At 39.7% G+C, this 22,586-nt stretch overlaps 1 protein-coding gene across 1 annotated transcript in view; it reads left to right on the forward strand.

Moving 5' to 3' along the window:
* Positions 1–22,586, forward strand: part of GALK2 (galactokinase 2) — a 46,132-nt gene that overhangs the window by 18,409 nt on the left and 5,137 nt on the right. Inside the window, exons 6-9 of the mRNA XM_066196423.1 lie at positions 5,662–5,760; positions 8,484–8,636; positions 12,754–12,964; positions 20,178–20,379. Coding sequence (XP_066052520.1) covers positions 5,662–5,760; positions 8,484–8,636; positions 12,754–12,964; positions 20,178–20,379 — 665 coding nt within the window. The remainder of the gene's footprint in view (positions 1–5,661; positions 5,761–8,483; positions 8,637–12,753; positions 12,965–20,177; positions 20,380–22,586) is intronic.

Here is a 22,586-nt window from a genome sequence, read left to right on the forward strand (position 1 = left end):
CTATAAAAGATGTGTTTGTGTGGATGATATTTGGTCTGGCATTCAAAACCTGCAATATTTAGTGTTTCTTGACAGATCACCAGGGAGACTTCAAGGCTTTACTCACCTGCCAGCTACTGCTGCTGTCACATTACACTCATCCCTCCTCCGTGTTCAGAGGATGAACAGAGCCAGTGTGTGAAGCAGCTCGGGGTATTGCTAGAATAACTTCAGGTATTTTCAGTTTCCATCCCAGCTACCCCACTCACTGACCTCACTACAGTCAGCAGAAGGGAACAGTTTGCTTCAGCTATGTCACTGCCAGGTTTAAACAAAGGGACTTTGCACAGGAGGGGCAGATGAGGTCACAGAATCGCTCCTGATGACTCCAGTACACATGTGGAATAATAGTGCTGTACTGCTTGAGGTTGCATTACAATGTGCTTAAGTTAACACTAATTAACACACATTTTATGTGGCTCATTTGACACATTAAAATTGTAATTGGTACAGTGACATTTTCTCTAAGGTGTCTAAGAAAAGCTGTAAGTCTGCCTTTCTCCTTTCTTACCAATCAAGATAGTTAAACTGAAAAAGATTTAGGAAAAAGCCCCATGGAAAATTAAAAGTACAGAATGACCACCAGTGTATTAGGACTCTGGAAAAAATCCCTTAAAGGGGGAAGGGTCAGAGATCCACCAAATGATGAATGTAATTGATGGAGTGGATTGGAATCATTTGTTTGTTGCCCCCTCAAGTGTTTCGAGCCAGCAGGTAAGAAATAAAGCTAGTCAGGTGCACATTAATAATCAACAAAAGGAGACAGTTCTTCACTGGACAAGGTGTAGAAGTCCTTGTTCCTGGATGTTAAAATTATGCATGAGTTAAAAGGGAGTCTGGACAAATTCACATATAAAAAATCTGTTGTTGGTAACTAAGGGTGCAGAACTGACATTCAGCCTAGGGAACTCCCTATCAAAATATAAAGTCTTGGGGAAATAAGATCTTTACTTGGCCTCTGGTCCATACTAAAAGTCCACTTTCAGTTACAAGATGCAGGACTAGAAGTGTAGTAGGTTTGATCCAGAGAGGCTGCTTTTATCTTCCTATATTCTATATTTTTATCCTGACTCAAATCTTTTAATGAATTTTATCTAGCTGACAATCCCTTACTTGCAGGCACATGCTCAGGCATATGGTGGGGTTCTGGGGCTTGTCTTGGGCAGGGCCAGGAGAGGGACTTGAAGATCCTTGGGGGTTCCTTCCACATCAGGATATTCTGGGATTCTGTGATTATATGCACTTTCCTTCTTGGCTGGGTTGTTTGGTTCTTTGGGGTTTTTTTGCAGGGGGGTGAGATCAAAGGAAATATATCCTGATGTTTGAGATTTTTGAATTACTATGTTAAATACATCCCTTTGCTTGTTTAGAAGGGTAGATGACAGCTTAGGATTTACCATCTGCATGATAGTTATAGTTCACCTGGTCTAGTTAGTCCTGTTGGAGCAACTTCCTGAAACAATAATACGGAAATTCAGAGGGCAGTAACATATGTAGACCTCTCAATAGGTGAGCTAAGAAAATTTTTAATGTATCTAAATAGGTTTTTGTAGAATCATAATGCTATTATCCAGACCCATTTTAACTATGATTTTAGTATCTTTCTGTTCCACTTTTCATTACCATCAAATGAATAAGATTTTAAATCTACCCTGCAACCGTTTCCCTGAGACTATATTCTTTACAGAATAAGCCACAATGCTGGAAATAGGGAGGTTTTTGAATTCTCATTTCAGCTTTGTGACTGATTCACATGACTTTGAACAAATCATGTAAGTATCTGTGCTGTCTCTGAGTTGAAGATAACAGCAGCCTTATAGGAATGCTTTTAAAGTAAACTATGTAAAATTCTGTGAAGATTTAAGTTGTGATTTACTAGTATTTTTGAAATACTGCTTTAGGGATGGAAAAGCATGCTAATGAGCCTTGGGTGCTTAGAACTAGCTCTGTTTTGTGGCCGGCTCAAAGTGATCTCTCATATGAATCAGAATGTGTGGGATGCAAGTGGAGTCTGTGTGCAGATGGCGTTTATTCATTCTCTGTATTTGTCATGGTGCTTCATGAGGAACAAATATCTGCCTTCACCGAGTTCAGTGAGAAAGCCTGTTCTAGGACTTCTGCAGAAGTCAGCAGTGTTAACATTGTTTATTTTACACACGTAATTGTATGTGGAAGTCTACCAAGGAGTGTCAGGCCCCCTCTAACCTACCAGCCTGGCAGGTGATGCTGTGGTGCAGCCTGGGGTGCAGTCCCCCTGAATGTGGCTGTGAGAACGCTCTGAGTTACTTCTCTGCAGGAACTGCAGTGCATCCAGAAGGAAGGCATTCTGTGCCCAGGTATTGTTCAGACAGACATTTGAGATGTTGCCAAATTCTGCAGTGAAATCTGGGATCCAAGAAGTTCTGTATTTTTACAGGTCAGACATACACTGAAGAGATATAAATAGCAGATGAACAGTCCCTGCCCTGAAGAGCTTCTGTGTGTTGCAAGTTGAATGGAAACAAGACATTGCTCTGAGATAGGCAAAAGCTATTTCCTTTAATTACATGGTTCTCACAGACATTTTTCCTTAGAGATATTTTCTGTGGAAGCCTAAACTCTAAGAACTTGTGTAGTAAAATGTGGGTTTTTTCACTTTCTAGTAATGAAGTCACACATATTTATAGCATTATCATGCAAGAATCTCAAGTAGCAATTACTAATTAGAAAGAGGGGAAAGATGCTCCTCATTTTATTGAGGAAATGGAGCCATGATGAATTAAAGAGACTTTCCCTGACTTGCAAGAAACTTGATGTGAAGCTAGAAATTGAACCCAGACCTCCTGAAATTCAGTTCACAGTTTCAGTTGTATGACCATCCTTTTCCAAGTATCAAATATGTACACAAGGCTCTCCAGTTTAGTCTTCACATTAGTTTCCAATGAAACTTTGCGCTTTCACTCGTTTTAGCAAAAAGGCAAACATTTGCCCATTTGTCTCAATAGTAAGTAGAAACTGCTCTCTATACAGATGACAATTTCCTCTCCATTCACATGCTTCTCATCCTAGTATTAAAGGCCGGCCTGTGTCAGCAAGGGCCCGTTTAAATTAGAAACCAAATAATATTTCAGGGATGCCTTGGGCTGTCTTGTGGAGAGAGTTCTTGCAACCCTTGCCAGTTACTACTTGGTGGTCCTGCCAATCCTTGCTAAGTTTCAAAACAGAAGTTGCTCAAGCTGGAGCAGCGCTGCTTGCCTGGCATACGCAGCTGGACAGCTGGAGAGCCGGGATCAAGCGAGGCCCAGCGCTCAACCAGGCACAGTTCACCAGACCTTGTAAAGGGACAGGGGAGTGGTATTGTCCTAATTGTTACCATTTCTCCTCTGCAAGACTTCTCCTGATACTTATTTAATAAGCCTAGGCTCATAAAGTCTAAACAATTTAGGCAATCAAGTGGTAGCTGATGTGTATGTGAAGATAGAGACCAAGCCAGACCAAGTGAAGAGTGAAATGCCTAACTTCTGACTTTGCCAAGCTTTATCTGGCAGTTGCAGATGAAATAATACCTCAGGCAGCTGTGCCCAAGAAAGGAATTTACGTTTTGAGCACCTCAGGAGCTTCAGGCCAGGTTTGCACAGCCACAGCTCCTATTTTAGTGCACGTGGCCCATCTGCCAGCATGGTCTTCTCATGCAGTGAGTTATACTCAGAAGCTCCAGTCCAAAAGCTCCTGCCAGTGACAACATAAGGTAGGGATGTGGTATTGCTGTGTTCTCAAAGGGACAAAAGGCAGGTTCAGCAGAACTGGCTGAAACATGCAGCCATTCCCACATCACAGCAATAGTTCTTTGTAAATAGGCACAACTTCATATGTGGAAAAGAATGAGCATGTAGAGACTGCTGTGTGTGGAGGTTTGTTAGTTTCTGTGGAGCTGTTGCTGAGTATTTTAGCATTAAATGGGAAAAAACCTCATTACATTCTTTAGCATTTCATTCAGAGTTATTTTCAGCTCATAGTGGAGCAAGGAGATACAGTAATCAAATGTTAAACTTCCATCAATGGGATGAAGAGATGTGAGGTTCAAACTGGAAATGGACTTGAGTGGACATGGGACAGGGAGGAAAAATGAATTTTCATGAACCTGGGGAAAGGTTTTTGTTAGAAAGAAAGAGGACCAAAATGCATGAAGTTTCTATAGTTTCTCAAGAAAAAGAAAAGAAATATTATTTCAACTTATCTTCAAAATACACAAAGGAAAGGCAGTGCCGAAAAGGAGAATATTTTTACTGATTGTACTTTCAATGTTCTCTCATTAATGGTCTTGTTCTCATAAGAGGTTTTATACCTCGTTTGATTCAAAGAGATCCACTCTGCATAGTTTTACAGTAACTTTGTTAATGTTTTCTGATATCTTCTGCTTATCAGCCTAAGGCTTATTGGCCACAACTGCATTGTGAGCTGACTAAATTGGTTGTTTGTGCATTAGCAACCAGTTCAGCCTGATTACATTCATCTAAGCACCAATTTTACAGCTGTGTCAGTGGGGCCATTACAGGACTTGAGCAAGCAAGCAGGCAGGCACCCTGCACATACCTCTCTCAGCATCGTGATTTACTGCCTCTATCTGCTGCCTTTTACAGCTGTGTGCTGGCTAGTGTCCCTGTCTTGCTGCTTAGCTTGTTTCAGTCCTGTAATGCTACATCCTTACCGTGGAATCTGAATCTGACTTTGCCACTGGACTGGAAAACGGCCTGTGGCTTGTCTAAAGTTCTTTTCCCATCTTCCCTGTGGTTACCTTGTGCGCAGAAAAACAAACTGGTAGGGGTTGTAATAAATAGGTGGACGCAAATACTTTCCTTTTGACCCACTTCTTTTTGACTAGTCTGTGTTCTTTGACCATTTTCCAAAGTTTCTCTTGTGTTTTGTTTTCACTTGGCCTGATAGCTGAAAGCTTTACTGTTAATTATTATTTTTGACAGTTATGACATTAATATTCCACCCTCCCATAGTATCCTCTGACCTGCAGGTATTAGAATGCACAAAGATACGCCTAAAATGTCACAAAGGAATGCACATCACATATAGTTACGAATTAGTTCAGATAAACAGAGTACGGTATCTCAAGGAGACATGATAAGCATCACTGACTTGAATATCTGCAGTGACAAACAGTTTTGGAGTAATTTCTGATTATGGAGTCAGTACATTAAAACAATATGGAGTAATAACTTGCAATTTTTTGCTAAGCTGAGATTCGTGTATAGATGGATTTGTCTAAAGACATCAACAAAACATTGGCTATTGGGATGGAAGGATTTGAAGTGCACAAGGAAGGTGGGAGGAGGACAGCTGCCAGAGTTAAGTGTCCAAACAGGGATACTCTGAAAATCATTTGGCTATGGTGGGTCCTCTGTGAGGCTGAGTAGTTGGTTCTTTTTTGTTTCAGAACAAAAGAGGAAAGGGGCTGTGTGGCATCCTGGTTGATAGCAGCTTATGCTATTTGCTTATGTTATGACATGTAAGAGATAATAGTTTCAGAACTCTGACATTGTTTCCTTTGTTTTATTACTAATTAATACGTAAACAGAATAAAAGTATCATCCTTAACTGTGGCTGAAGGTTCACATGTTAATATTTTTTCAGGTGGAACTTGCAGAAATTTGCACAAAGAGTGAACGTTATATTGGCACAGAAGGTGGAGGAATGGACCAGTCGATCTCTTTTCTGGCAGAAGAAGGAACTGTATGTGTACTTTTGTAATCTAAACTAACAATGTAATATTAATTTATATAAGGAAAAAATACCTTCATTGCTATCTAGAAGGGAAACAAGATAAGAAACTGGAATACCTTGGTAAGCAGTATAAGCACCATTGGTATACAAATGAATCAGGAATTAAGCTCATAAACTTGAGTACAATCGAGTATGACAAGTTTGAGTAAATGTGATGAGGAAAATCAGAAATGGCAAGGAGGAAGGAAAAGATGTGGGAAAAGATGTACTCTAGAAGAGCACCAGGTTCCACTGTTTGGTTAATCCATGCTGAACTTAGAATGTTTCCCATATAATGAAATCTGAATGGTCGGCATGCTTTGTATTCAGTGCAAATGGGATAATTATTACAAAAATGCTTTCTTGAAACTTCTTATAACCAAACAGTTCTAGGAAGTTTTGCCAGGTTCAGTTACAAAGACAATGGAGACTTTTTTTTTTCCACCAGTTTTGCTAATTCCAGACAATTCCGTGGCTGGATTTTGATGTAGAAGGCATTTAGCAGTCTTAAACGTGGTGACAGAAGGTGAACTAGCTGTGATAAACAGGACCTGACAAGTTATGCATGAGTGCTTGCAGTGGAATTTACAGTGAGGTTCATCTGCTGTCCCAGAAGCTGCACAGGACTGCAACTGTTCAAACCTCAGACTCATAAAATACTTTTACTGGAATTAATGTAGTGTTTCATAACAACTTTTGCTTTCCTTATGGTTGAGGCATTATATCTGTACAGCTTTTGTTCCTTAATGACATGTCTTGGATGAGCTTACACAGAAAAAACCTATTTCCTAGAATTACACCATTTAATGCCATCATGAGACATGTATTTTCAATTTCACATCACCTGTACCTACTCTCCACCTTTCCTTCATGTTTATGCTATTAGTTGTAAAAACACAGCTACGTGAATAATGAAAGAAGGAAGCAGCATATTTTCCTGCCATACACAGAGATGATTATGTAAGTGGAAGCTTTTCTGATATATAGCAGTGGCGACCAAGAAGACAAAGAAAATGTTAGAACGGATGAGAAAAGAACTGGTGTACAAACCAGAAAACATCTTTGCTTCAGTGTACTTGCAGCTGAATGCAGCTCTAGCATTCCATCTTAAAAAAAAAAAAAAAAACAAGTACAGTAAAGGAAAGTGAGGTTTATCAAAGCAAGTTTTTTTAATATGAGCAGTGACTGAATAATTTCAAACTTTTCAGCCTGGAAAAAAAAAACTTTGAGTGTGATACTTTGAAGTTTGTAAATTCCCTAAAAAAGTAAAGAGAAGGTAAATGGAGGATTCAATGTTTTTCATAACTGAAGAACTAATAGAAACACAATGACATTAGCAAGCAGCTTGTAAAAAACAAACAAGGAAGCTTGGGTTTTTTCCCAAAACATTCATTGTTAAATTGAGAAATACCATACATTGTGGAAGGAAGAAGTTTTAAAAGGATTCAGAAAAGACCTTTGTGGATACACTAATAGAGTGTTAAACTATATGTAGCTATTTAATATAATAGATGTTTCTTCCAGTGTAAGTATAACCATTGTAATCTTTGCTTATGGGAATCTGGAAAAATATACCCCAAGAAAAGATTGCTTTGTATATGTTCTATTTTTATATTTCCCCTAAATAGCCATTTATGGCTACTGTCAGAATCAGGACACTAGACCAGCTTAGTGGTACATTCTGGTCTGATGTAGCAGATCTTAAAGGGTATATTTAAATATAAGCAAGTCTGTCTGTCTTGATAGTAATTCTGTGATGAGGTCCAGAATCTCAGTGGCAGGGAGTAACCCACATGCTGTACATAATGTACAAGAGGATTTGTCGTTGTTTATTTAGCACTCTGGCTGCTCAAGGGACTCTCTGGGGGTGAACAATGCCAAAACCCATAAGATGTCCCTGCTTGCACAGTTACAGTCTATTCTACAAAGCCAAAGCAGGGCACATGATTTCCAACTTATCCCAGTGAAAAACCAGATGTGAATTTAATCTCTTGATTACATTACATCCTGAATTATTTAATTAATGGATGCCTAACTTATTCCATGAAAAGGTCACAAATGTTGGGAACATCTTCCGCAGCTTGTGTGAGCATATGCAAGGCAAGGAGTCTCTTATGTCAGAAAGGAGGAAACAGTAACTACATTCTTACACATAGTTTTATTTAGTTTCTTGGTTGGATTGTCTGTACGTACCGTGATCACTGCCTGAAATCAGTCCTAAATGTGGGTACCATACTGTGCCTCAGTGAACTAATCTCGCTGTAGTGCAAAATCAGAAGGCAGAGGGGGAGATGGACATTGATGAAGGGGCAGGGAATGCAAAGCCCCGTGTTTCTAGTGGCACGCACATTAGCTTCAGCCAGGCCTGGTACTTCTCTGCAGATCAAAGTGAAACTGTTGTCTTAAACAGGCAAGAAAAATAGGTTAGGTGGGGTTCTGTAAAATGCTGAAAAAACCCAAAGACTTAATGGAAACATTTTAAAACCCAGCTACAGGGAAAGGTTTGAAATGTATGTGTAACTTGACCAATGAGGTTAAACCTCTTTTCTTGCTGTTTCATGTCAGTTTTCTTTCCTTAACTGTCCCTGGATTTTCAAGAGAAAAAGCATGCAAATTTGCATTTGATTTATAGAACTAAGTGCACTGTTAGCTAGTAGTAAATTAAAACTAACCATTCATTTTTCTTTCAATAGGCCAAGTTGATAGAGTTCAGTCCACTGAGGGCAACTGATGTTAGACTTCCAAGTGGAGCAACGTTTGTTATTGCTAACAGTTGTGTTGAAATGAATAAAGCAGCAACTTCTCATTACAATATTAGGGTAATGGAGTGTCGGCTGGCTACAAAGGTAATGCATGGCTTATGTCAAACTCTAATGAAACCTTCATCTAAATATGTGCTTTTTTCCACTTCTGACCAGTTGTATCTTTAACACCTGGCTAGGTGCTACTCTTAGTATAATTTTTCTTTCCAGAACCAGACACTTCCATCTGCAGGAACAGAACTCCTGCTGAGCTTAATGGAAGTGCAAGGACTGTGTCCTTATATAGAAGATTATGTGATTCAGTTCTATTAAATTTATTTTTTATTATATTTCAGTGGAGGAAATAAGTCTGTTTTGCAGAAAAAAAATATTCCCAGTTAATAAGATAGGCTGTTTCTAATTAAAGCTGAATAATGACAAATAATGGAAAGCAGCCAGTATGGTCACATGTTTATATGTGTATATGGCAATAGATGTGTATTTTCTAGGATTTAGAGAACATCCAAGCTAGTAGTTGAAGGCCTGGAAGTAATATTAGAAATGCTAAATAGCAGCATGTATGTCAGTGTAAAGTTTAAAAACAGGCTTAAACTAAACCTCAACATTTAAGGTGTACTGCCAGCTTACAGTCTGAGATTATCTCTAAAATGTATGGAAGCTGAAGAGGGGAAATGTAAATTCTGCTTTAATTCTGGATTTTGTATGTGCAAGAGTATGTAGATGTAGAGTTTGATTTGAGAGGTTTTGAAGTTATTGTTCAATATACCAGACTTCGTGAATTGAATCACAGTTTTCTAAATTGCTTTAAATTATTGATCCTGTACAGTAAACTGAAGGTAGTAAGGAAACATCTTTTCTTTTACATTCCTGTTAGCTATGATGCAATCTCTAAAAATGTACTTTTAGCAGATGCCTGATTTTAAGGAGGCTAACAACATACACCTGTCTGTTTTTAAACATATGCTACCCAGATGGAAAGCTGCACACACTATAAAAATACATTGAGCCAGGAAAAGACTGTCTTTAGGAAGAGGTCACAGTGGGGTGAAGGAGGGCAGGTATGTAAGTGGAAACAGGGAAGTCTTTTAAGCACCATTAAGCTAATGGAACTATGAACTAACGTGCTGAGCCTTGCAATAATGCTTTAAAAGAAATTGTCATTGTAAGTGCCTTAGGATAGGCTTTTTCCCCCTTTTTTACTTTAGGCAATTCTAGAATTTCATACTGGTTTACTATGCAGGTAAAGATACCAACACAACATATCCCTGCTAACATTAGTGTAGAACATTTTGATATCTGTCCTACAGCGAGTTCTTGATCATCCTGGCAAATTATCTTAGATTCTATTTCTTTCCCTTCCCTCTAGAGAATCATTCTTTTACCTTTATCTTTCCATTTCTCTGTTCTTGTAGCAGCCCTGAGTGCTCTCCTGCACTCTGTAGAGTGAGTTTAAGGATGTTTCCGTTCTGCAGAGCACTGGCAGTCCCAGGGAACTGACCTGTCCCTCACTGCTCTGAGCCGGGCTGGGGACATCGCGCTCTCCCTGCTTCTCCCTCAGCAGCGTCTGCACAGCCACCATCAGCTCCTGGGCACGGATGCTCAGATGGCATTACAGAGATGTTATGTGTAAGGGAGTGATGTTGCTATAAAAGTATTCCTGGACTTATTCCTAGTCAGACTTTCTTGTATTTATATTCGTCCCAGCATTTACCAAGTGTGTTCTCCTCTCAGTTACTTACAGTTCTCCAGTGTGCCTGTGTTGAACAATAAAGAACAATAAAGCCCAGAGATTCTATATCCTGGCAGTTAAGAGCCAGCTGCCTGATGTCCAGATCTTTAATCCATCTAGTCAGAGATCATCAAGAAAATATCCAGCTGTGAGAGTATTTGGATTAGTTTTTGTACATTAGAGATGGAATTCTTTTACCCATTTCTGTTCCATGTCCATTACAATTCGAGCTGCTGCAGCTAGACTGTTTTGAAAAACCATTTCTGTTTGCCCATAACATTTTTCCCAGTGCTCTTAGAATCAAAACGTTTCTATAAGCAGGATAGACCTTTCCAGCAAAGCCATGCCCACTGGCCCAACAGGGTCAGTTTCCATTTGGAACATTTGACCTGTAAGACCCCAGTGTAGTTGGCTTGCCTGAAATACAGCATGTTCCTTGAAGTACAGAAATGGGAACAGATGTGACAATGCATGTGGCATATTTCTGCAGGGGATTATTTATTTAAAAAGGAAGTAGAAAATATTTTGTTGCCTTATAGAATATTGTTGTTTGTAAATTCTGTTTAACTTCTCATAATCAAGTCCAGGGAATGCTGAATATTGGGATTAAAGCATGAGGAAAATAGTTTCCATTCATTTAGCACCTTGAAGAAGAGCTATATGCACCAACATACAACATATTTAAGTAAAATGAAGCAGTAATTTTTATTCTAGCTTATCAATAAGCAAGCTAAAATACAAATCACATAAAGCCTGTGGAGTTCTAGGTACTCAGAGCCTTTGAAAAGGAGGCCAGAAGTGACTTCACCAGTCTTTTACAGAAAAAATTCTCTCATGCTGATTTCTGCATTAGGCTCTAAACAGTTCTGCTTCTTTCTCTATCACTGAACATACAAAATTGTGTTTTAAATGGCAACAGTGTTACATGATTAGGATTTTGTTTGTTTTGCTCTCCTGAGCCTCACATAAATCTCAGCAAGTCACTAGATGGCACCAAAAGTAGTTAATTTTTAGATATTGCAATAAAGCAAAACTGGAAGAGCCCCTGCAAAAAAAGCACTGTTGGGGGAGAGTGAGAATCTACACCAGATAGTTGGGCAGAAGATCTGCTTAAATTTCATGCCGTAACTTTGCACAAAATAAAGCAACTACTTTCCAGACATGGATGTAAATCCCATGACTTTTTAACCCAGAAAATTAAATGGCTTAGCTGAATCAAGATGAATTATTTCAAATCAATCTCAGTCCAAACCTGAGCTTATTGAAAAGAATAAAACACGCTGGGTGAAATCTTGGCCTTATGGATAAAATGTTTGAATGCTGATTTGTGTAGAAAAAGGATTTCATTCCCTGGTCTTTCTGTACAGGTTTAAACTCTTTACAGACATACAGCTTGATCTAGAAGTTTTAAACTCAATTTAAATAGTGCAGCACTGGAGATAGGCCATGTGCCTTTGAACACAGTGAAATGACTTTGGTGTGTACCTGCAAATCTTTGTTTTACTTTGTAATCTGTTGAAATTACAGGTGGTATGTCACTGAGCACTAACTATTCTTCTATAATTCATGACATCAAAATATTTCACCTTATGAGGAAAGCTGCTTTACCACTTTCACTAGACACACAGGAGCGTCAACACAGATTTCAGCCTTCCAGAGAAAAGCCTGTTGGACATTCTGCCCTTCAGGATTCTGGTGTGTTGAAGTAACAACTGTCAAGTGCCAAAACATCACAAAGATACACAAAGCATGGTATCATTGCCAGGTGTGGGGAAAGCAGATCCATCTATAACTACTGAATATCACAGCAACCATATAGGAATGGAACAGATTCAGACCAACACTGTACTGTTCCTGTAGAGGCTCAAAAGTTCCTTTAAATTGAATGTTAAAGAACGTACTTAAATTTTACATAAAACTCCAGGAATTGAGAAAGGTTACTGTTATTCTCCCCACAAATCTTAGGACCACTTTCATATTTTTAAGGCTATTATGAGAAAAGGTTGTAATAACAACCTCAAATGTTCATCAGAAAATTCCAGGAGTGTATTGGAAATGTCAAACTGAAATGTTAGAGCAAATATTAATAGTATGGAAATAGACTTTTTAAGGACTTTTAGTGTTACAACATCATAGCACTTGTATAAACAGTTGTCCAGGTGGGATTGTAAAAAGTTAGTAAGTGCCTGAAATAACAAAGTCCATGGAAGAGGATAAATCACTGATATGATATCACACAAACAATGCCAGTAGGGCTTTTACAGACAGCGTCTGATTTGAGGGAAGAATATCTGTCATTCACAGACCTTTAATAATAAATGTAAGTATTGACTGCTCTGCACTGATAGCGAGTAAGTTCTCATGGTTCTCAATTAAGAAGTGAAAAGAGAAAATGGGCCTTAAAGATACTTACGGACAGCTAATAGTTTTAAAGAGGAAAGCACAATATTTTCTGTTTTCTTATAATTTTAGCTGCTCTCAAAGTCAAAAGGCTTGGAGTGGAGAAAAATGTTGAGACTCCATGATGTGCAAACCAAGCTAGGAGTTAGCCTAGAGGAAATGCTGACCATTGTCGAGGAGGTATTACATCCTGAGCCTTACAGCGCAGAGGAAATTTGTAAATGCCTGGGAATTAGCCTGGAGGAGCTCCACTCTCAGATCCTTCGTCAAAACATGCAAGATGGTGAGCGTATAAGAAATGGTGGGGTTTACTGTACAATGTTTGTATTATATAAAAATTTTATGCATTAATAAGTAGTGCAAGTGGAAGTCTTGCCAGAATACTTGGCTGGAATCTTGGTTGGGAAGTGAAAGAATTGATACCATCATCAATTGATATTTTCATTCTAACTTTTAACTTAAAATACAGCAGACTTTGATTTTGATTGAACTGTTTCTAAATGATGAAAATAGCAGATCATTTAACTGGTGTTTAGGACCAGCACAGATGGGCTTGTGCTTCTGTTCTTAACTGATCACTTACATGATCACTTCCTAAAACAGGCACTGGGCAGCAAGTCATCTTGGTCTTTCCTGAGAAAGTTCCTGTCACTTTCACTATTTCTTTTGGGAAGATGTTAGTGGAGTTGAACAATTTACTATCTAAAGTATTTCCCATGTTTAGGATTATACCACACAGTCATGAGCATTGTCACACATGAAATGTATCCTGGATGCATATAGTAGTGTTGCTAATAATATCGAATAATAGAGAATTTGTGAAATAATTCCTTTGTTTTCATAACAGGTTTCCAACTGAGATCAGAATCTTTCTGTAAGAACTACACAGAATCCTTCTTCCTTGTTTCCATTTTGTAGCATTAATACCTGTATTCTTTTGGAACCAAATTGCATCCTTGTTAGTCCTTCTCAAGACTGCTTTCAGGAATGTGTACATTGGATTTATACAGATCTTTAACGTATCTATCTATACTGACAAATAATCTGGAGTCATTGTAAATTTTATATTTTGACCAAGGACCAGGTCCTGAATCTGTAACCTGTTCTGCACCCCACTGGTATCAGACAGTATGAGACTATCTTATTGTCTAATTACACTGCCAGAGGATACCAGGATGGAATAAGATATCTTAAGCCAGCTCTTTATCTCCATAGAAAGAGTTTTGATAACTTTGTACTGTCTGTACATGAGGAATATATGAACCATGTACATGCACTCTGCAGCATTTTCCTGGGAAACTGCAAGGTTGTAAATCTTACACTGTCCCTGCACTCCCCCCTTCATGAAGCAATGCAAGACTATTAACTTACAGATGTTTATACTCCTTATACCTGGTTTATAAAACAAAATTCTACCGTTCTGCAAAATTGAGTTGTTTATATTGGTTATCTTGATTTTTTTCAAAAAACAAAGTCTAGATGAAAAATTTAGACATAAAAGCCATAGAAGAAACTCAAAGGAAATTTTATACTGTAGCTCTGAATACCATTTGCAGATGTTTGCTGAACAGAATCTCTTAAACTTGCATGACTGTGATTTCATTTGATAAGACCAATTAAAAAGGATTACGCTGAAAGACTTTTTGCATGTACAATATGAAATTAAGTAACATTTCTGTAAAACTTAAGCAGAAGAAACAAGACAGACATAGAAAGACTCTAAATCTGCTGGGTTTGTTACACACTATACAAATTACACGTTATGTTGGCTTTGGAACACCAGAGGCTGTTTGAAGAAAACATTTTTCTTACTTCCCCTCTACTTTCCCACTCTATTTGAATGTCAATGCCTGTCTTCTTCATGTGAGAGAGAAAACACACTGTCAAATAAGTAACCTCTGCAGAGAATTTCAGAGTGTCGTTGAATTTCTTTGTTCAACATGAAGAACAAACCATAACATTTAGGGGATCTTTTCATGCCCAGGGATCGTTACAAATACTGTTTTGTACTGACACCGTGTCTCATGTTTAAGGATCTAAAAGTGCTCTGTACATACTGGTTTAGCCTTAAGTCCAACTTCCCCTCCTCTACCTCCAGTGGCAGTACTGTATACTTACATAAAGTTTTAACTGTATACTTACATAAAGTTTTATCAGTATGTAAGGATGACCAGATAAAAACTCTATGTGTCAAAGGAACATTCTATGGACTGGCTTTGGTCAAATCCCAGGCCAGGTCTGGAAGCCCACAGCAACTTTGCATCCCTTTTACAGCAAGTATTCAAGGATTTCTGCAGCTCCCCACTGTACAGCCCATTCATTCCCCACGTTTGGAGAAGTACAGGTTGTGTAATAAAGCCTCTCTAAACTTCTTGCAGTTATTCTTTGGTCAACTCAAAATCCTGAGTTTAAAGCTCCCTTGCAAATGTTTACACATGGATTGCACTTGTGGCTTTTGAACATCTCTAGAAAAATAATATTTATCACTTTCTAAGGTGCACTGTGCCATAATTTGGCTTGGACTCAAGTGCTTCACAGAACACATAGTGTGTGGTGATTGTGGGACATTAAGTATTTATAAGCTTCACCACAAATGGATATTCTCGTGTAAAACAGAATATTCCTTTAACCATGAAATGTTTTTCTTCTTAAATGAGGTATTTTTTAAACTCATTTTTCCTTTTCACATAAAAAAAATTAATCTAATTCTGACATTTAAACCTGAGAATGAAATTGCCATGGGAGCAGCAGGCATCCATTTTGTCTGTGGATTTAGCTGTCTAACTCCTATTTGTCCCCTGGAAAGAGAATTCTAAATCAGTGCTGCCAATTGCACAAGTGGTGCTTGAACAGCCGTTCCTGGGCGCTGATGGTGACCCGAGTGCAGGAACACTCTCCACACTCCCTGCACTGACAGGTGTAGGTGAGGGCGTCTCGAGTGTTCTGTCAGGCAGCTCTGGGGTACAAAAGCTCTCTCCATGCATCAGTAGATGCCCTGCATGACCAGAAGTTCCACCTCCAAACTGATAGACCTCAGAACACTTTCCAGTTTAAGGGTCCCTAGTTCAGCCTCACCGTGATCCATGTCATGGAGAAATTTTGGGACATACCACAGAAACAGAGATGTGGCTGCTCCAGGCAGATCCCACTGGAGGGTTGAGGCTTTTGGGGTGTGCCACAGGTTAGGCACAGGCAATGAATAGTCTAGGTTAGTTGCAAAAGCCTTGTAAAGCCATCATGCCTCTGGAGGAAAAATCACTTTAAACCAGTAGTTATCATAATCTCAAAACAGGTGTCTGCTAAATGTGTCATCAAATCCAGCGATGACTCGTCCCCTGGTTTATTTTCAGAAAGCCAGATTGCAAACAGTTACTTGAGCAGTCCCAGCAGAGTAACTGTTCCCCACTTCAAGTAGGGGGTTCACAATCTGGCTCAAATTAAAGCCATCTGGCAGCATTTTCTTATATACATTATGAGCCAGAAACCTTCACCCTCATCATGTTCAATCAGCAGGATGTCTAACAGAGGAGGGTACAATTCCACGTGAATAATGGTGCTAGAAACTGTCCCCTACACAACTGCGTGTCCGTGAGTTTTTCCGGTTGTAAATTTCTAACAGTCCCATCACCCATGTGTAGCTCATTAATCTACAGTGAAATATATCTTTAGAAGCTGCCAAAGCAACTAGAACAAAAATATATTGCCTGGAGAGGTTGGTCTTTAGCTAAAGGTCAGATAGAATTGTACAGGAAGCCTCTAAAGAAAGGAATCTGCTGAAGTTGAAGTTGTAACAAATAATATGAGTTGCTGAGAAGCCACAACATTTACTTATACAGGAAAAAAAATTCCTTTAAATGGACTGGACAGGTTTGCACAATTTTTGTAAAGCTAAAATTAAAAATATGACCATACAGTTGAAAATCTACAGTAAACATTTCTGTTATATTTAGTTAACCCTCAATTATTTGGGACTAATAGCCCAGATTTTTGTCTGTTAAGGGATTTTATATGGCTTTTGAACAAGCTTTCATTAACATTAGTCTGCTGGATCACAGCAACTTGGAAGGTTCTTGCTGCAATACTATCTATTAGTGCCCTGGAGAATGGCACCAGTCTTTCAAGGTCATTTGGTGGTTTGTAAGTGAACTGAATTTACGTGTTCATGGGTGACCTGACAGAAATCCTCTGCAGGAGCACAGCTCAGAGAACTCAGAAGAAAGTTGAAGTGGGAGAAACCAGGCCTTTATTATAGTTGAGTGGATTAGGAAGGTACATTTACATTTTTGGTCTAATTAATTACCTAATTCCATGCATTATAGTAGATTTAAGGATCCATATGCTTTTCAGAATCTGGCATTAGTTCCCCAAACCCTGTTTTTTATGCTCTCCTTTGAGCACCACAGAGGGTGAGACCATATAACCCAGTTCTATGCAATCCTGCAAGGGTTTCTTTGAGGGCTTCAGCTTTTCCTCTTTCAGACCACTCCAGCCTTGGCTCAGGTAAAAACTAATCGGGTGTGGGCTCTCTGGTTTTGTTTCTTTTAACCGTGACAGAGTATGGCTTAGGAAATCAATGGAGCCAATACACAAGCTGTGATGTAGCAAACAGATTCCAATATAGACATGATTTTAGAAATATCTCCTGTACTCTCTCTTCAGTTAGGCACAGAGGGTTTGTTTGGACTACTCATCCAAACAGAAGAGATAGAAGAAGGTTTCTGTATTATCAGAGGAATTAGGTGTTGAAAGCTGAAAATACGTGAATCATTTCATTATTTTAGAATAAGGCTTAGAGAGTACCGAGCTGTTTGCTGTCCTGTAGACATTTTTGCCTGCAAAGAAAACTGCCTGAGAAGAAAAGCAAGCTATAACGAAAATTCTTAAACACAAACATAATTTTTTTGAAATAAAATGCTGCCTATAACAGACCAATAGCTAATGCCAGGATCCCAGCCTTTAACCGGTACTAATTTGGTAAACGTCTGCAAAGGAGTCTGCAAATTACCCACAGCCACTCTGCTGCCTGGAAGGAGCGTGTTCCCAGCCAGAGGAAGCTGTGTCAAGGTAGCAAATTCCCCCTCCACCGAGAGGCTCTCCCAGGAGCCAGCGCTGCCCAGGACACAGCTCAGGTCCCTGGCTGGCAGCCAGAGCCCAGCGCCCGTTGTGGTCGCCAATTCCCGACATGACGAGCACAACACAACCCCAGAGATTTTAAGGTAATCTGGCCAGTGGAGCATTGCTCTACCAAAGGGTGGTCTCCGAATCAATCACAGCCTTTGGCAAGTCTGTGGCCCGACAATTGAAACCAGACATGTTTTCAGTTCATTCTTTGGGTTACTACTGTTCAATGGTGATTTACAAGAGAGTGTGAGCTATGGCAATCTCTCACGCAACTTTAGATATTCCCTAAACGAATGCACATTTAGAAATCTCCTTGCTCTAAAACAATGCCTCATAAGAAAAGAATATTTAAAGAGAAACCACCCTTAAAAATAGGCCAAGCTGCCTTTCTTCAGCATTCAAAAATACCGAGGCACCACTTTGCAAAACACAGTGCAACTAACTCCAGCAGCAACAGAATCAGAAACCAAAATATGCTCTTCCTGTGTGATACTCTCAAGTCCATGTTTGGGGGGGCACTCAATTTTCTCATTTCTGTCCTAGTTTGAAATGCTTTCAGAAGGCCTGTTCACATGACAAACAGCACAGGGTTTCTCAGTAGCAGGCTGTATTGAATTACAAAATAAATAGGAGCAGAAGCAATATCAGCAGTAGCAGAACATTGCTATGTTAAATGTTTCTGTCTCATTTTAGACTACTTGTGTCTCAGCACTATTTTCAGCATTTACAGTTGTGAAATACTCTGGAGAAATAAAAAGGCTTTATAGAGGTGCTGATGAAGTTTTAGTCTGTAAGGGTTGCTGCCTGGAGTGTACAACACAAGAGACTTCATATTGGACCTAATTTTCTTTCCAATCTTTCAAGGAAGATTTCTACATGTATTTGCAAAGGTAGATTACTGAAAGTGACAGAAGTGGTTCCAGAACTTGGCAGTCTCCAAAGAACAGCCAAGTAGGAACTCTCTGGGTCTCAGTCAGACAGCAAGTTCTATTTTAAATAAAGGGCTGGTCTTGCTTCTCCTTTCACCTCTATTTGAGTGTTTTATCAGCCATTTTAGAAAGCAAGAGAGACCAGGAGCTGAATTGAGAGAGAAACTTCACTCTAAAGGAGAAGATGAAGGATGTTCTGAAGTGCTCTAGCAAGATCTTTGCTGTGCTAAAATAAGGAAACAGTGCAGTAGGTGCTCCATGTGGAGGTTAAAGTCCATTAATACTTGCCACCCAAACAGCTCACGCAAACCAATTTAGTCATAAATTAAATTATGTCATGCATGCTTCTGGTGAACAATACTTGCTAAATAGTAGCCATGGTATTAAAGCAAACAGAACTATATTGGGAGAGGAAAACAATGAACTACAGCACAAGCTTGGGAACAGCAGATCAATTCTCAGATATTAGTTGCAAACCAAACCTTCCTGTAAATATGGGTGGCTTGTGGTGTCTTTAATCACAACCATCTCCTTCCTTTTTACGCCCCATTATTCAGGCTTGATGGAGGTCTCTACCCTGACAGCCACACAGGTTTGGACACCCCCCTCACCCTTCCCAGCAGAATTGCTTTCTTACGGCACAATAGGAAAAGTTTAGCCGAAATCCTTGCACTTAGTCTTTGATCTCAGTAGGTCAGTACTAGCCAGAATCTGTCTGGGCTTGACATCTCTTCATATCCACACAGGCAGCACCAGTGCTTTGGCAAGTAGCCTGTACCAAAAATATACCCTGAAAACCAAAGTGAAAGCACCTGTTCTCTTCACTGTACTTTTAATCCAGTATTATCTGCAGTCACAGTAAGCCTGCATTGTTGAGAAAAGAAAAAAAAAGAAAAAAAGTGGGTGATGATTTTTGTGGTTTGGTGGCTGTTTTTTTTTTTCTCAAGCAAAGGTCCATCTGCACAGTTCCATAATTGATGCAGATTTGGCCTGGAGCAGCCACAGACAAGGCCCTGGGCCAGCAGGTGCTGGCTGACAGCTGCCTGCAGGGCACTGGGGACCCTCCAGGTGTTCTCCTGCCTCTGTTCTGCTGCTATTTGAAAACCTGAAATCTTCACATTAATGCGCTAATGCTGTCACTGCCAACCCTTGCGCTTCTGCCTTGCCTCTGCAAAGTAAGAGGACAAAACACTGAGCCTGTTCAGTGGCACAGCAAATAACCAGAGCACATGCAAAACTAAAAAAGATGTGTACATTCCATTTTGATAACCTCTAAACATTATTTTTTATTAGGGCTTTTAAAGAAGATGTAGGCGATCTTTTGCAGAAGACTTTCAGCCTAGAGAGTTCTCATATAAAGGATAAATTGCTAAAACCCCACAATTTTGTTATGTTTTCATATGTTGCTTTTGTAGTGAATAATAATGCAGTTTTCCTTTTGTGTAGTTTCCACCTTTAAGCTATACCAGCGTGCAAAGCACGTGTACAGTGAGGCTGCCAGAGTGCTGGAATTTCAGAAGATTTGCAGCGAAGCACCTGCCAATGCACTCCAGCTGCTGGGAGAATTAATGAAGCAGAGCCATATCAGCTGCAGGGAGATGTATGAGTGCAGCTGTCCTGAACTGGATCGCCTGGTCGACATCTGCCTGTAAGTTCTGACCACAAGGAAGAGTAATCATCTGTGGAGAATACAGCTCGAATTGAGAAGAAAATATGACATCCTTGGCTATTGCAATCTTAAAATGAAAGTATTCTTGTCTCTTCTTACAAAATTAATCTCCTGCAGGGACATTACATGGTCAATTGTTTCCCTGCTGACATCTGTGTAGTACTTTCAGATGAAAGCTACGGTTTATGGCTTTATTACAGATTCTGCTTTTGGACTGACTCATCGTCACAAGTGTTACGTTAGACTGTCGGCTACTCTTTTTTAAGTTGCAGAAGAAGTCATAAGTGGTTTTCTTAAAACATCATCTTACTTGTTCTATCTGGACTGTTACTTTTTCTCGATTTCTTTGTAGCATCATAAAATGGTTTGAGTTGGAAGGGACCTTAAAGATTATCGTGTTCCAACTCCCCTGCCATGGGCAGGGACACCTTGCACCAGACCAGGTTGCTCAGAGCCCCATCCAAATGGGCCATGAATACTTCCAGGGATGGGGCATCCACAGTTTCTCTGGGCAACCTATTCCAGTACCTCACCACTCTCATAGGAAAGAATTTCTTTCCAATATCTAATCTAAATATACCTTTTTCATGTTTCTTAACCAGTTCAGTCCTGCTGCCACAGGAGTTCCAGAGCATAAGCAAGCTGTCCTACAATCTTAGGTTGTCTTGGAATTATGATGAAATGTAGTAAAATGCTACTTGCATTTTTCCAATTAAAAAATAAGTTGTCCAGTATATCAGATGGGTTGGACAGCATTTCACTGTCTAAAAATCAAGTGTGCTAACTGTTATGAGGGCTGACACTCTACTTCTCTCTGTGCTGTCTGAGCTTTCCACGTATAATTAAGGCCCCATCTCTGCCCCAGCATTCTTCTTTCAGCTGTGATCCCTTTCTAACTCAGTTTGGTCGTGAGGGAACAATCTCAATTCCAAAGCACATTCCCCGAGTGCCATTTTGTCCCTTCTGTTCTCCCACACACAGGTTGTTGTGGTATCAGGCTGTTGTTTCCATGACTCAGCTACAGGGGATGATGAGATCTGGTACAGTCATGTGTTAATCCATAAAGTAAAACAAGCATTTAGTACTCACATCCCACGTAGCATTTCATCCCTCCCACAGGGTCAGCATCAAACAATGTACACATTTCAGTCCTTCTTCTTTTCTCTTTTCATGGTATATTTAATCCCAGGACAGACACCTGATGCTAACTTTGATCTAAATTCAGTGCCTATAGAAGGGATTTAGTGGTTGGTGATTATTTTAACCGTTGCTGGGGGAAATAAGCAGTTGCCCACCTGGGCTGTCCCACCTTTACTCCATCCCTGCCTCTGCCCCAGCCATCCTATCCCAGCTGCTTCCCACAGTCCCACAATGGCTCCCTGGTGATACCACCCTCCTAACTTGTGCCCCTAATTGTTCCTCCTCTTTGGAGAAGGGTGTGCTTAGTTTGGGAAACTGCCCTAAGCCAGAGCATTGCTACCCTGCCAGAAGGGAAATGTGGGGTGACACAAGTGTTTGCAGGCCTGAGGTCAAGAAGTGTTGTTTCACTGTCTTTTAGAAGCAGATATCCCATCCTCTCCCTACATCTTTTCAGTCTTGAAGAAAATAAACAGTTTCAATTTGAAGTTTAAAAAATAAATATCTTGCCACCTTTACCAGCTTTTTTTTTTAATAACTGAGAAATTAGAAGGAAAATATGAATTTTACAAGCATGCAATTTACCATATGCTTTTTCCTTCTGCACTCATGGATTTTTTAAGTTACAGTACCCATTTATCAGGTTTGTAAATCAACAGAGTACAAAATATGATTATTTAGGTGAATCTGATTTCTTTTGCAGACAAGACGGAATGGCCTCTGAGGCAGAAAGCTACAAAAACTGAACAGAAGACTTCTGGACATTGACAGATTATTTTGCATGTGGGATACACGTGCTGTTTTGTGCTAAAACACAAAGCAGCCCGATAGCCACTGAGCGGAACAAGTTTTGATTCTTCTCCTGGGACCCAGTCCAGGGTGTAACTCCCAGGCTGTGTTCAGTTTTTTGATTCGGTTTATTGTATCACATAGTGATCACATCATACAATAAGCTGTGACAGTCGCTCAGCAGGGCAGTTCCACCAGAGTTATCCCAGCTGCTCAAAGGGAACTGCTGATCCATGTGTGAGAGGGGATAACTATCTCAG

This window comes from Chamaea fasciata, unplaced genomic scaffold (genome assembly GCF_029207755.1).
Source record: "Chamaea fasciata isolate MVZ Bird 193981 ecotype frontalis unplaced genomic scaffold, bChaFas1.0.hap1 SCAF_14, whole genome shotgun sequence".
Classification (NCBI taxonomy): domain Eukaryota; kingdom Metazoa; phylum Chordata; class Aves; order Passeriformes; family Sylviidae; genus Chamaea; species Chamaea fasciata.